At 38.8% G+C, this 16393-nt stretch overlaps 1 protein-coding gene across 1 annotated transcript in view; it reads right to left on the bottom strand.

The window, feature by feature from the left end:
- The window catches only part of mad1l1 (mitotic arrest deficient 1 like 1), a 62679-nt gene that overhangs the window by 16033 nt on the left and 30253 nt on the right, over positions 1–16393 (bottom strand). Inside the window, exons 16-17 of the mRNA XM_087841598.1 lie at positions 10487–10712; positions 5375–5568 (exon numbers count right to left, since the gene is read on the bottom strand). Coding sequence (XP_087697724.1) covers positions 5375–5568; positions 10487–10712 — 420 coding nt within the window. The remainder of the gene's footprint in view (positions 1–5374; positions 5569–10486; positions 10713–16393) is intronic.

A 16393-nucleotide genomic window follows, 5' to 3' on the forward strand; every position in this document is an offset into this window, starting at 1 on the left:
AAAAGGAAAATGCAATATCTTGGGTCATTATCATTTTAAGTAACTGTCTATAACAGGCGTATCACTGGGAGGGAGGCGATGTAGACACCAGTAACCTTTTGAGCCGCTGGCCCAGCTGGGCCCCACTGCACGAGCTCCTTACAGCTGTTGCAACCAGCTTCCCTGGCAGTCAAGCTCTGCTTTAAGTTATTTCAAAATTAAGCTATAACAGACAAATGAATAAACTGTTCAAGCTGTGATGGCTTACAATCCGTCTTACACACCCTCACAGGCAAACACACATTTGTGTGGTGTTAATCATTCCCCGGTGGCTGATAAAACAGAGACAGGTCATTAAGTCTCGACAGTGTTCATAAACTGTACTTTATTAACTGTCCTCTTCTTTCGCCCACTGACACACACAGACACAAATTATTTTGCTTTTTCAAAAGGCACTTTTTCATTGCTTCTACTCTGTCTGCGTATCACCTATCCTCAACCGTTGCCTCATACGTTTTTCTCCATCTCTCTTTTGTGAGAGGGCTGACAGTTAATTGGGAGTGTGTTTTAATGAGCTGGCCCTGAGATTTTATCTTCTCCTTTCATTAGGAAGGGAAGACAGGGGCGAGCGTGTCAAGGAAGTGAAGGAAGAGGGAGAGAGAGTAAAGGAGGCAAGGAATGAAACGAGAGGGAAAAAAGTCATTGAATAGAGAACATCGAGAAGTTTTTAGTAAGTGCTGTGGAGAGCTCTGTGCGTGTTTGTTTATTTGTTAATGAGCTAATCAATAGCAGAGGTGTGTAAGCCCAGCAGTGGGTCTGCTTTGGGAGATTACTTACAAAGATGCACAACTTGGAAGACTTGTCTATCTACAATGTTCTTCTCTTATTTTTAAACTGGCCTGACTAGACTGAAGTTGCTCATCTCAGGTTTCTCAGGCACAAGTCAGGACAATATAAACCTCAATCTCAGTGTGAATCACATTGTGTCAAATCTACCATTTTATTTAAGCAACTGCACAGTTTGATTGTATAAAACAAAAATAAATAACTGTTTTTACATAAAATTCTATTTCTAATACCATAGAGGAAATGAATACAGAAAAATCTACAGCAAGATTTGCAGCAAGGTGAAAAGTGTTTATGCATAAATAAACAACCCTTTCCAGTCATTTTTTTTTTGTTTTTTTAACTTATGGGCTTATGTGAACTCTTAAATTCACAAATGTTAATATAACACTAATTCAGCATCTTCTCCTTGAAGCTTCATGAAGAAAAATCCTAAAATAAGTGAATCACTCACATTCCTAAGGTGTTTATCTCTCTGATTAGCAGAGCCTCATAAATATCTAATCACTGATGCTAATCAGATTGCTCACCTAGGGGTGAGCTAAAAATATAAAGCACATGCACAAGCTACACTAAGCCCCCCCCCAAAAAAAACTACCCTTTTCCTAGGTAAATAATGGCTTTAACAAATCTAATGTAACATTAGTCCATTATTGATCAACCAACAACAGTTCTGCATAAACTCTGGGCAATGAGGATGATAATCACTGTTTCTTGTTGGCGGCACTAAAAGAATCACACAGTTACAGTCAGTTCTGATGCCTGCAGCTTTGATCTCCTTCCACTTTAAGGCTGGCTGTTAAAATAATTACACAGTCAGGCTTCAGACTATTCGGTAAAACTGATCAAAAACAGCAGCATTTTGGTGCCAACATAATGACATTCCCTTTGACTTTGAAGTATATCGTGCAAACATATCAAAACAATTGACATCAAATGCTGGACAGGTCTATAACTATTATAGATGATAATATAACAATTGTACCACAGCACATCAAACCTATCATTTTATTAATGCAGACCTTTACCACGAAAACCACACAAGTAATTTCCTAATCTCAAGGCAGACTCCAAGTCAATAAACCTTTTATTTTCTTTTTTTTAGGTAAATTGTAAAGTTCAGCTGGTTATGGCTGGATATTTAGATTTATAGTCAATTTTTACGTTTTGGTTTAAATGAAGTTTGTAAATTATTAAAGCAGACCCTATAAAACGTTTTTATATCAGATGATTTTATGTCAATCTTGGTCACCACCACAGACACGTAGTGGACCAAACTTTACTCTTTTCATTCCCCCGTGTTTTTTTTGGGGGGGATAAATATCATGATCAGCACAGACACATATTTATATTCCTCGGTCAACTGCATAAAATGAAGGCTCTGCTCTGTATTTACCTGTTGCCATGGTGAAATGTGGTGAAACTAAGATTGAACATGCTCAAGGTTGATTGAACTTACTCTGATCAGGAAACAGAGTTGTGTTTGTTGAACATGCCTTCTGGAACAGGATCCAGGTCTTATTTGGGATCAAAGTGAGAGTCATTAGGCTGTTAACTGCTGTCATTTAGAGCCACAGTAGTTTCTCAGATTTCCTTCTCACACATAAGTGGGGAGCTGACAGGAGACAGCTTAAGTGAAACAATGTTTAATCAGACAGACAACAACACATTATGTTACGGTAGCTGTGTAACACTGGGCCAACGTCCTACCTTCTTTGAAAAGGTCTCCGATGGAACATAAAGGAAGTGGAAGTAAACAAACGAGCGAAAGAAAGCACCATCACCACTGGATCATTTCACTCATGACAACTCACTTTTTCCCCAGTTTGCACTTAAACAAACATAACATAAACCTACAAACAGGAGCTGTCAGTGTAGCAGTGGGAAATGCTTCTAAACTGCCCTCCCTTTGCTGTTAGCTACCTCCATGTTACATTAGCTCTACCGCTAGCTGCTGATGCTGTCCCGTGGCCAAGTAAACACAGAACATAAACTGAACTGGACTAAACTGGCTCATTGTCACCGATATTCAATCTGGCTATTCAATCCACTCAGCATTGTGGGTCAGTATTGGACTGATATCCAGTCCAAGTATTGGCTCGGTGAATCCCTACCATAAAACAAAACAAAAAAACCCAACACAAAACAAACAAAAAAAAAAAACCCCAATAAAAAGATGTTTCTCAGTGTTTATCAACTATTATTTCTTGAAATTACACACTCTTGGCCTGACTCAATGGCAGATAAATACAAACCCTACAGCCATGCAACTTGGATGGCATTCATCCCGAATCCTATGAGGAAATAATGGCTAAATTTTCAATGTCATGATGAAGTAAAATGAGTCTAAAGAAGCTTGATCTGAACAACAGTATATATGTTGTCCCTGTATCATCAAATCATTTTTCTGTTCCACATGATAGCCATACATCAGACATCAACCACAAACTAGAGCATTTGGATTTTAGGGAAATACAGAAAAAATAAGTTTTGAATATCAAAAACATGTAAGCATATTCTAGTAGAACCAAAACATAAAACTGTGACCCTGTAAATGAGCAACATGTAGCCTCATTAAAACACCAAACTACAGTAAGGTTACAGGGCTGACAAACAATGAAAATACATTTTAATGAGTGTGACATACAGTAATGAATGCATGAGACAAGAGCGAGGGCAGGGGAACGTGACTACTGCAGGTTAAACAGCTTACGCTATAGGAGGGGGATTTGGGTGCCTCTTCTAGAGGGGGATATTAGCAGGATTATCTGGCAACCCTGTTGCTGAGGTGAATAACATTAGAATCCTATTTGTAAAGACTTCTATGCTTCCTGTCCCAAATCCCCCCATTTTATCTCCCTTCTCTCTTGCTTCATAGTACAATTAGTCCACTTTACATTCTCATACCCCAGATTAAAGTCATACGCATGCTTAAAAAGCAGAATATATACACATACTGTATTTATGTGTCCTACTGTGTATCCTCTTTAAAACATGAATGTCACTGTGTGTTTATGTGTGTATGCGCGTTTTGATTTTTGTATTCCAATAATAGTACAGGCCTTTCTGCTCCCATAAGCCACTAAGTGTTTGTCATATACACTCGCAATGGTGCATACTTTGAATACTAATACAGAGGGTGTTAGCATTCGTTTTGGGTATGCATGTGTGGCTTTGTACATCTGTATGCACGTGCAGCCAGCAGTGGGAGGGTGAGGTGGTAGCAAGTGCTGTGCGGTGTGACAGAGTGTTGAGATTGGAACGAGTATGTGTGCATTTGAGTGTGACAGTGCGCGCCATGAGGGCATTCTGACTGTGTGTGGGTCTGTATATGTGTGTGTTTTATGGACACACTCTGAGGTTAATAAATATTGACAGTGAATTATCTCTTCTGGCAGAGTCGCAGGTGGTTTCGATGGAGCAGACCGGACAGAAATCAAAAGAAAAACAAAAAAAAGTGCATGTGCACGTTTACACACCGCTCCTATTTTATATTTTTCCTTTTTCAGCTATTCTTAATTTCAGCAGAATTCTCGAGAGTCCTTGAGCAAGGCACCGATGACCAGTCGCAATAAACTAGCATGTGACGGCAATAATTACCTGCCAAGATAATAAAGCTGCCCCTCTGCCACCTTGCCATTACGGATTCTCCAGGGTTTCTGCTCTAGCTAGGGGCCGCCATCAGAACACGACAGCCGCAGCAACATGGAAATTAGCTAATGCTACACAATTGGGCTACAGAGAGAAAGAGAGACAGACTGAGCAATAAGCAGAGGTAAAAACAAAAGTCCAGGATGGAAAGATGAGAGGAAAGTAAAAAAGTTAAAAAAAAAAAAAAAAAAAAAAAAAGCTGTGAAGAGAGCATAACTCTGGATTTTTCTCTGTAAAGCTTAAAAAAAGTGCTTTCTAAAAAGCTAAGGGATAATGACAAATTCAGCTTTTATTTAGCCCATTCAATAAGCGAGTGGTGATTGATTAATGTAAAACCCACCCTGTGACACTGCCCAGTCATCACTCTCTTCTTCTCTTCCACACAGACGCTGCCAGTCTCCCACACATACAAATTTAAACCACAAAGCAAAGAGTCTCTGTTGGCATAGTGCTCGTCTCGCTGCATCGCTAAGCCGATGCACAATGTGGCAAAGTGATGCGGCACCTTGCAAGGTCAAATCTAAACTTCCCGAGGCCCTTTTTTTTTTTTAAAGAGCTCCCTGGGACAGATATCAACACTTACACAGATGCCATAGCCTGTAGGAGTTTTGCTGACAGTGTGCCCATTTTAACTTCACGCTGCTGTTTAATGATGCACACTATCTGTGGCTAAAAGCTACATGTTTCCATATCTGATCAGTTTAGGTCTGTATATAAAGAAGGATGTAAAATAACACAACCCCCCAAAAAAACATGTTACTTGTACGCAAGGCTGGATTATAAGTGTATGTATAAATTTCAGGTCGTGTTTCAACTTCTAATTATTGTTCTTATTTATTTAAATTTAAAATCTTGTGACATTTGATGGCATCCCCAACCTTAGATGAACTCTTCATACCTTTTTGAAGAGCAAGGAGTCATCCATGTGCTCCGCGTAGACAGACGTGAGCCGGTATTGGTTCTCAGTGGTTATATCGATCTGGTAGCCGGTCAGGACGTAGCACACTGTGCGAAACTCCTGTATTTTTCTCTGAAACACCTCTTTAAGTCTCTGGTTCCTCAGCTCTGAACTCTCCATTTGTTTACGCAAATCTGCAACACACAAATCAGTTATATAGCATGGTTATTTTGATAGCATAGTTATATGCTATCAATATGTAGAGTTTCTGGAATAACTCCAGCAACTTAAATTAGCATCTCAAAGACTTGATATTATTAGATAGCAAAGCCATAAAAATAAAGATTTAGTAAAATTTAAATAAACCTGGATTCTGAACGCACAAGCAAAGAAAAAGACTACAAGTGGGAGACAAAAGCTCGAGCCAGGGTGGAGAATCAGATAAAGAGTTCAGTGGAGAGTCTAGCATGGAAGTACTTAACATTTGAGGGCGATGACCAGGGGGTGATAACTGATTCCCAAAAGGCAATATTTAAATCATTTCCATTTTTGCTTTTCAGACCAAGAGAGGAAGACCTGCAATTAGATCTGCAAATGCCTTTCAATTTAACATCCATGAACATTCAGAGTATCAGAGTATTATCCTTCTTATGGTATAGAGCACAAATACATTACTATTTAGCTTAAGATGGATGGAATGAAATCAGCGATGAACCATAGGCTAAAATATTAGCAATGCCTAATGTTGCATAAATATTTAATTACATTAATCATCCAAACACTGCTGCCTGTCTCCCATCAATGATATATAATTTTACCATTTTAAAGTTTCCCACTTAGTTAAAATAACTTTTTATTAAAGAGTTTATGGCGTTTATGTTTAGCAACATAAACTGGTATCAAACTGGGCGTAGAGAATCGTGTACTCATCTACTGTTTTTGGTACCAACTACTAAATATCGTGACACCCCTAGATACCAGCATCAAAAAGTTGTGAATGATATCAATCTCTACCCCACAGCAATCCATCTGCTCACTCAGGTCTACATACTACAGTAAAGCAGAGCACGGTGGCGTCTGAAGCAGTCAGCTGCATCTCCTAGCTGGGAGCAGAGATAATCATGAAGGGGAGAAACAGAATGGGGCTCGACTTTAATTTGTTGAAAATCAATTTGGGATAATTACTTTAATTTGGAGACTTGATTTGAGAAGTCAGAGAAATTAGTTTGTCTGAGGAAAAAATGAGTCGCTGTGGAGGTAATTATTTACAATGTGATCACCACAGAAGAGAAAGTTAAAAAGGATATAGATGCAAATGTGGAGCCATGAATATTTTGTAAGTACACAAGTGGTAAAAGGAGAGCTGGGAAAGGAACAACCACAAAGAGGCAAATATTTACTTTTTATAGATATTTGTGCCAATCTTCTCAACACTGTGATGTATGCAAATCTGAGAAAATCTAAAAACCAAACAAACCAAAAAAAAACAAGAGCAGGCAGGAGCACCGTAAAGACTATTAACCAAAAAAACCCAAAACACATGGATGAGGGAGATGATGTAACCAGGCAAAGAAAATGCTTACCTAACGCCTCTGAAAAGCTTGGTGTTTGCTACTGATTTTTTTAAAGGTTAAAAGCATTTCTGCTGCTCAAATGTGAACCTACATTGTTCAGGGTTATACCTTACTTAACAACCAGTCCTTTTCACTTTTTCCCTCTCTCTCTACAGTCAGCATCAGTCAGTCAAAACTCTCTATTCTCTAATACCATAATGCGTCGTTTCAAGAGCAGTCAGGGAGTTTTTATTCCCATAACTTCTAACCCTGCTGCGACTGATAATTATTTCTACTCATCATTCTCCTCTTCATAGCGTATAGCTTGGCCGATTACATTTTTATCTGTCATTATTAAACAAGTGAATGACTAGAAAGTATAAACTCAAGAGTCTGGGACTGAGCCTGCCAGTGAGTGTCTACGTGCCTGTCTGTCTCCTGGGTGACTGGGCTCCTCTCAAGTGTCAGTCACCGCGGTTAAATACTGTTTCAAGACTTCAGAAATGTGACAAAACTGTCACTTTATGACAGCCATCAGAATGCCCTGAAAATGGTTGGGAATTCTCAGGCTGCAGCAACCAATACATTTCCTTCTCCGTGCAGACAAGTGGACACACAGGACTGTGGACATGTCGTTATCTGTGCAATCGCAAAGACAAACACGTACAAGTGGGCACACAAATGTGTCAACGTACGTGTTGAGTTACTAAATCCGAGTATTAGTTAGGATACTTTTCACACAAACTTTTACAGTTTTGGTGACTTCTGTATTTCAGTCTTGATTGGTGTCTACAGGTCTGTGTACATAATGGCTCAAAAGCTGTCAGCTGCATAGGGAGCGTCTTATTTATATATTTTCTTCTCTCATTTTCAGTCTAAAATACTGCTAAAATTTACACACGTATCAGAAGCAAAAACAAACAAACAAAAACTAAACTAAACTGTAGTGTCCCAAAACATCTGCAAAAGTCTTGAGCCACCCCTCACATCATTATATAAGGGAAATGGGAAATAGGAGCAGCGATTTACTGAAAAGTGCAAACATGCATAATCAATATTTAGTACGACCATTTTTATTCTTACTCTTCAACACAGCCTGAACTCTCTTAGTCAAGCTTTCTTGTCATTTCTTTAAGTAGTCTTCAGGAATATTTCCCCAGGCTTCTTGAAGGACTGTTCTCTGTCAGGATGATCCCACACTGCTTCAATAATGTAGGAGTTGTGGCCTCTGGGGAGGCCCATCCATGACTGATAGTGTTCCACTGTGTGTTTTTCTATTCAGGATCATCATCATGCTGCAAAGTTGTCCAGTTGCCCACTTGTATAATTTGCCATACGTCAGCCTTTACTACCTTTTCTAAAGACGTGGCTTTCAGATAATGATACTTTTATGCCGGCCACTTCTTCTGGCCTCCACTTGTTTTTTGCTGAGATAAGTTTTCAGCTAATAATTTTTGAGAATCATAAAAAAAATTATATTTTACACCTCTCAAACTGTAATATTTAAAGTTTTCATAGATTTGAAATAAAATGTAAAAAAAATCTCTGCACACATGAACCAAGAGAAGCGTTCCACAACAATTAAAATGCAACTCGTACATACTGTCTCGATAATCACTACGACACTTATTAAATCACAATGTTTCAGTCTGGCTGACTTGATAAAGGTACCTGATGAAGCTAAGTGAGACAGTGTGCGGAGGTTATATTTAAACTGTTATAGATTTTCATTAAGAAATGGGTACAAATAATGCGTTTTGCGACAGGCTGCTAATAAAGTAAATTTAAAACTGCTTCTTTGCAAAGTTATCTGATTTACCCCTCAAGTTAGGTGCCTTTTTAATGCTTTAATGATTCATAGTTAGTGTTAAGTGGCTTAAGAAACCAAAAAGAAACAAACTAAAAAAACATTCATCTGAAATTGTACGAGGACTGGACTGAAAATGAATGAAAAAGCATCCGAAGTCCAAAGAAAAACTTTGAAAGACCTATAAAGACATAGAACAACTGCTCAAGACAACTTATAAAAAAGATGATGATGATTATTTATTATTATTATCATCATCAAAGTTTATTTCCCAGCTAACATGTATTTAATGAAATAATAATTTGTAACAGCAAGAGTAAAAAGTTAAAGAAAAAGCCCTGATTTGTTTCTAATTCTAAACTTACTTTTAAATTTTGTCATCACAATTGTCCAGTATTAATGTGTGAAAAATGCAAAAATGTGGAAACTCATCATCAACACCCACGGCAGAACTAATAACCGCTGGTGTATAAAACTTACTAATTAAATGTAATTAAAAATGGAAAACATTTTCTACCTGCTGCTAATTGCTACATGAAGTATTGTTCCTGTAATGTTGCTTAGGTAATTTCTTAACTGAACACACAAAGCTTATAGTGAAGTTGAACCACTACAGACAGCAGGGTAAAGACACACACTACATGAGGTAAAATGTCGTTAAATAATTTTAATTATTTGATCTCTGATAAGTTTGTAGACTTTCTATTGCACTGACCCAGGTCTTGCAATAAGGACAGATATCACACACTAGGTCTGCTTTATCTTCACAGAGTTCAAATTGAACTTACTTGTTACAAACTCAATTTTCATATCATAAGAAATTAAAAGGCAGAGAAGCGAACATGTCAGGAACAGGAGAAGATGACAGAAAAGACAAGAGTGAAAGATGAGAAAAAAATAAGAAGGCTGGGAGTTGGAAAAAAGAAGTGCCAAGAAAATTGAGACCGTGAGCGAGCAGCAGGCAGACAGAGAGAGCACCGAGCGCTGTGCACAAATTGGCCAACAGACTTTTACCAGTGAACTGTCCTGAGCTCCAAATGCATATTTAACCCTGTCATAACTGCACGTCCTCCCTCTAACAGTCTGTCATATAGACACTTAAGACGACAGAGACTTTCTGAGCCAAAATATCAATGAAGCAGTTCCCAAGAGCAACATGTTCCTTAGAAAGCAGCAACTGTTGGGTATGGCTTTTCTCTTTTTTTGCCATTTCATATTTTTTGGATCAGTCTACATGTAAAGAGGACCTTTAACAACCTTTAAAATCTGTACTTTTTATGTTGTCTAAATATCCAGTTCCCCTCTAATGTTAACTATAACATTATATAACAATATAATTAAAAAGAGAAAATCTAGTCATCAGATCAGAAAAGCTTCATCCATGGATCAAACCCTCCCTTGGCCCCTTATCCATTCATCTAACATCAGCTATCCGAAACCTGGATCTGCATTTTCACTCTAATTTCACCTTAAAATATATAAACAAGGTCACCCAGTCCATCTCCTACCACCTAAGGAATATTGTGAGGATATGAATAATACTGACTTCTAGTGACACCCATGCTATCAGTCATGCTCTTATTATCTCTCAGATTACTGTAATTGTCTTTTAACAGCCATCAATCATATTATTCCACTCTTAATGATGGTATACTGGCTGCCTTTGACTTATTACTTTTTTAAGCCCCGTTTGCTGTTGAATGACATTATAGCTCACTCTTATTCTGATGTCACACTGCTGTGTCATCTTACCCAACACTTCCTTTGAAGGAGCCAAACTAAGGCTGAAGCTGGGGTTGTGCGTGTCATCCTGGGAATGCCCCACAGCACCTCCACTCTGCAAAGAGCGTACAAGATCCCTGAGCCGTGTCACTTCTTGCCGGAGAGCCTCCACTTCCTGCTGGCGCTCTTGTTTGGCAATGGCGGTGGGGTTCACTTTGAGGTGGAGAACACGGGTTTTGACTGGATCGTAGTCTCCCTGAGACACAGAGACACAGATCAAACTGCCATCAGTTATAGAGCAGAACATTTTTTTATGCACCATCTCATCTTAGCATCCAGGGCGCCTCACATTCCTCACTCACAGCAGTGATCATCACGCTTCAGTTCACCTCGCTGTTGCCAACTCAATAACTCTGTCAGATTTAGTGACTTTTCATATTCTTTTACAGAGTGCTTTTCCCCTGAAAAATAAGAATGCCTTGTGACAAATGCAGCAGTGTAATGACCAAAGAGTGGAAAGTTGTACTCCCCTGCCTGAGTCTCTTCTCTGTTCGATGAGTGCCCTAGATGAGCAGGCAGCAGCACCCATGAAAAATCTGATTCCTTAAAAATGACTGCCTTTAAGGAACCCGGTGTACTTCCACGGTCATGATCAGCTTTGTAGCTTTGATAAACGAAAACTGGCAGCAATAGCTCTATTAATGCCAAAGAGTTACCACACCAAATATTCACTTAATTTAGCTGAGCCACAATATCAATGATTTCTATCATTAACTTCTTTGTGATAACAAAAATACTGACAGCAACAAGTAAATAACAATAAGAAATTAAAATAAACGGAGAGAATACAAAATATACATTGTGAGAATACAGAATACATTGTGCGCTGTTGGTCCTGCGTGCCGCACAACAACATTCAATATTTAGTATTTACTGCTGTTTACACTTAGCTAGATTAATGCGATGGTGTTGTGTTTAGTATGTTGCTCTGGTTTTTTTGCTTGTTTTCTCTTCTTTCTCTCTCAACAGGTGATCCAGGAGATTTTTTTTAAGTGCCCTTCCTCACTGTCCCTCTTCCCTTCTGATTTTCTTTTCCTTCATCTTTCTTTCTCCCTTTTCTATCCCTCAGTCATGTCTGTCCCGTCTGTAACAACTGAAAATAAAATAAAATAAATAATAACAACAAAGGTCGATCAAATGGACCAATACGGCAAGGCCGTGATGATCCATTTGGCAAAGCAAATCCATTGGGTATCCTTGTTGGTCTTCAGACAACAATTCTGACGGCTAAAGAACCAAATGGGACAGGAAAAAAAAAGAGAATACAAAATATAACCAGCAAGTTGCAAAAGAGGCCAAACAAAACAGAAGACGAAAAGTCCGAAATATTTAATGTACAATAATGATCCTACTGTAGTTTTAAATACTGATCCTATGAAAACTACATTAATTAAAAGACTTTTACTCGGCTCTCATCTTGGGATATCAGATCAGGTCATTACAGTTTTACACTCATTGTAATTATAATGTTCCACACATGTTCTAACATGCAGAAACACCCCAAAACATTATGAAGCCAAAAGTCTTTGAACGTCAAAGTCTTTCAAAGTCTTTGAACACTATACTGACGCCATCATGTGATTTGAAAATGTCTTGTTATAAAAGGTTACTGCTAATGAACTTTTCTCAAGTTCCTGGCAAAAATGAGCCTTTCAGATGGGGTTGCTACTCAAGTAAGCACAATTTGTCCATGTATAATTAAGCTAGTGAGGCTGTGTTATGTTGCTCACCCTTGCCAAATACATGTATTTAATGCTTGAGTGAAACACACAAATCCTAACTGAACAAGTTAAAAACATTTTACTATACAATGCTGGTAATGTTCCTTTGGTGTGAGACCAACATATGCAAGAAAAACCCTCCAAACCTTTTATAACCAATTTCAGTTGCTATACATGGAGAGAAATGGTTACAACTGATCTCACATTACAAATTGGGAGAGGAGGTTAGCATAAACAAAAATACTCGACAGTGTGATCGAAAGCTCTTGATGTTCATGTGAGCTTTTCCTATAAGGAAATAATGTTTTCAGTTATATCAAACAGACACATTAAAGAGAAAGTATTCTTTCCCAGTGTTTTCTTCTCACTCTGCAAGGTCTGGCTAAATAAAAGTCGCTTAATGCCAATATAAGGAGAGAAACACTCAAACAGGAACGCTCACAACATGTACACACCCCTATCTGAGCTCTTGATTACGGGCTAAATTAGATTCTATATGCCTCCAAGCGACGGTTGCCAAATAAACTACAGAGTAAAAGACAGAAAAGAAGAAAGAGAAACGGTGAAGGACAAATAAAAGAACATGGTAAAAAACAAACGGTGTCCGGGTACCACTGCCTTCAGCGTCGAAAAAGACCAGAGTGGATGAAGCGTACAGAAAAGCTCATGAATAACTCTTTCATGTACTTTATAAGAAATGATTACATTTCTCGAACTGAGTAACAGTAGATGTGTGTACTTAACATCAAGTATTTTTCCACAGCGCACACACACAGTTACAGCCAAACAAAGTGCCCTTTCATTTTCTTCAACTTCAGTCTTTTGAAGTTCTACATCTGTTTACAGAGAGTTTATTTAAAGCTGCATCTGTATGTGCCTTATGATAACCAGAGAGAGAAAATGGAAGAAAGAGACAGATATGTAGATTAGAGTTCAAAAAACACAGTCAAAAGCTACATTCTGTCAAAACAAAAATAAAATAAAATAAAAAATCTTCGTCTTTAAAAATTTAGGTCAAGCTAAAGTAAATTAGAAAGATTTTGCTGTGGATTCATATTTCACTTTCAGGATGTCTGGACTGAGCTGAAGGGCAACGTTTTAATTTACTGCTCAACAGAATAAAAACAAACTAAACTAAACAAAAGGAAAGTTACTTCTCTTTGCCTTTCAAGCACATTGCTTTCAAAGCAAGCCAAATGGCATAATTATTTTTAATTGGGTTGACTCTCCTTCTATATTGAACTGAAAGTAAAAAAAAAAAAAAAAGTAAAAGTCTTTAAAAAGGCATCCATTTGCTTGTCTGAATCTATTTGCCATTTTCACATTTCATAACAAAAGTAATACAGTGAATAAGTGTGATCCACTGATCTAAAAAAAACAAACAAACAATAACAACAACAAAAAAACACCTGAAAAAAGGACAATCATCTCCAAAATGAGCAAAGGTAATATTACACTTTATTTTGCATCCATGTCTACATTCAGTAGGAAAAAAGGTGCACCATTTCATTAAAAATTATAATTACGTTTATTGCTGCAAAAACAGAAAACAGCCAAATTGCCTGAGTTTTCAAAGCGAGCTTCTTAATATTACAGTTCTTCAGATTTTGTAAGTTGGTGTGTGTGTGTGTGTGTGTGTGTGTGTGCGTGCGTGCGTGCGTGCGTGCGCAGACGTATTTACATGCATATTATAGAGCCTGTTCTTCCACACATAATTTACAGTGCAGCAAGGTGGAATGCCATTCTGAGTGCTTGAGGCTACATATCTCTTATTCATAGAACAACAATAACAACACATCTAATACCAGAGTGCAGTCTGTTAAAAAAAAAAAAGAGAGAGAGCAAAAGGCAGGGAGAGAGGGAGCATCGGAGCAAGATCAAATGTATGAGGAAGAAAGAATGAATAAGAGAACAAGACAAGAATACGAGTTTTGGGGGGAGGTTGAAGTCCAAAGAACAGTCTCTGTTCTTTAACAGATGCAGAACAAATTGCGCTGAAACATCCACTTATATACTCAACACAGCACCAACCACAGGGGACACATGAGTCACTGATGGAACAGATGACACATTAATGATGAGTGTGCATGAATTTGAGAGTGGAGGTTACCATCAACCTTAAACCACACGAACCGATAAAGTGAGGTTGAATGGAAAGACAGCAGAGATGCTGGCGAGGCGGGCTTCTTCCACTGAGTGACATTATCAGAAAATAGATTGAAGCTGCTGTCTAGATATTGGCAGGCTAAAGGCTCTGTCCTTTAAAAAAAAAAAATCTGTCCAGAAGATCAGATGCATTTTAAGGACCAGATCAAATTGAACTGTGATGTACACTCACCCCATCCTCCAAGAGAATTTTTAACATTTTTTGAACAAAAGGGAACAGTTTTCACTTATCCATTTCTTTTTACTTTTATTTTAGTGTCATTTTAGTGAGAGGAAAATGTTAATACTTATTACCCACCATTCACACAGAAGCTGCCTGGTACCATCCACTCTCACACCTGCTTGCCAATGGACAAGCACCAGTACACACGACTACTACCCACCCAGAATAGTTTGGAGATTTGACACAAGAATTGGTAAGTTGTGTGTCCCATGTTTGCCTCTTTAATTCTTCAGTGACCACTGTTGGGACAATCACTAAGATGCAAGTCACTTTGTCTGATAGCTGACATCTCAAAGGCTACGTTCACACTGCAGGCGAAAGCGCATCAAATCCGATTTTTTTGACCCTATGCGACCCATATCCGATCATGGTATGACAGTGTGAACAGCACATATCCGATATTTTCAAATCCGATCTGGGTCACTTTCGTATGTGGTACTGAATCCGATACATATCCGATGTTTTAGAAAGCGACTGCTGTTTGAACGGTCATGTCGCATTAAATCCGTCTTTTACATCACTGACACAAGACAGACGCCAATTATCAGCGCTGGAGAAGCGCCGGAGAAGACATTGCGAACGCTTCCTGGCCATCCCGTGTAGATGTCAGTGAAACTGTTGGGAAGACAACGTTGGAGAAACGTGAACATTTTATTTGTACTGTATAATCTGCAGATTCTGACAGAAATCTGCAACTATCCTTTGAAGCACCGCTCCTCTAAAACAGCAATAAGGATAATTATTAGGTTATCTACATTATTATGTAAATAACAAAATAACTTAAAGCAAAAATTGGGAAACGTGAAGTCCGAAGTCTTTATATTAACGGCCATCTGTCAAACAATACTGTTTGCTCTGGGTCTAAACAGAGTTGTGTGTGACGTCTTCTTTTGCGCATGCGGGCCGCTTTGAGCGTTCACACTAGAGCGCGTTTGCTGTCGCATTTTATCTGTAGTGTGAACGAGCAGACAAAAAAATCGGATTTGATCAAAAAATCAGAATTGAGCATTAAGACCTGCAGTGTGAACGTAGCCAAAATTCCATCCATCCCTCCCTCCCTCCCTCCTGGGGGCAGGAGTCTAAGCAGAGATCTCTAACCACTTCCAAGAAGCTCTCAAGAGATCTCTTTAGTGTGTGTGTGCCCAGTGACCTCCTCCCAGTGGGAGATGCCGAAACTACCTCAACCAGCCTCTTTCACGGTGCGAATAATGACTCAACTCAGACACGTCAGCATTCTCATTTTTCCAGTCACTACCAAGAGCTTGTGACCACAGATGAGGGTAGGAAAGTAGACTGAACGGTCAACCAACAGCTTACCGGCCCATGTGGCTCATTCAGTCACACCACAAACTGAATTTCATTAACACTGCACTGACCTATGCCTAACGTGTGGACAGCTTTGGTTTTAAGTAAAACAAAGTGCACAAGCACGTAACTTGAGAATAAACAAAATAGGCTTGCTGCTTCTATGGAACAACTGTGTGATGTCAACTGGAAAACAAACACAGCAAGCAGAAACCCTAGTGTGGCCTCCTGTGACACAGGCAGGCTACGGTAAACTCAGAGCAGTTGCTGAATAGGTACTATATCCCTGTCTCAAAGGCAATGAGGGAACTAGGGCTGTATCTTTGTGGAGGTTCCACTACAATGGTTATTCCTGAATGGGTGAAATTTGTGGATGACGAGCTATCTGCAGCACAGATGTCCTGATAGTGACTTGAAATTGGCTCCCTGTTGTTAAGCAGACATGAAGTGGAGCCTGAAAGC

Source organism: Neolamprologus brichardi, chromosome 6 (genome assembly GCF_056152115.1).
Source record: "Neolamprologus brichardi isolate AB-2024 chromosome 6, ASM5615211v1, whole genome shotgun sequence".
Classification (NCBI taxonomy): domain Eukaryota; kingdom Metazoa; phylum Chordata; class Actinopteri; order Cichliformes; family Cichlidae; genus Neolamprologus; species Neolamprologus brichardi.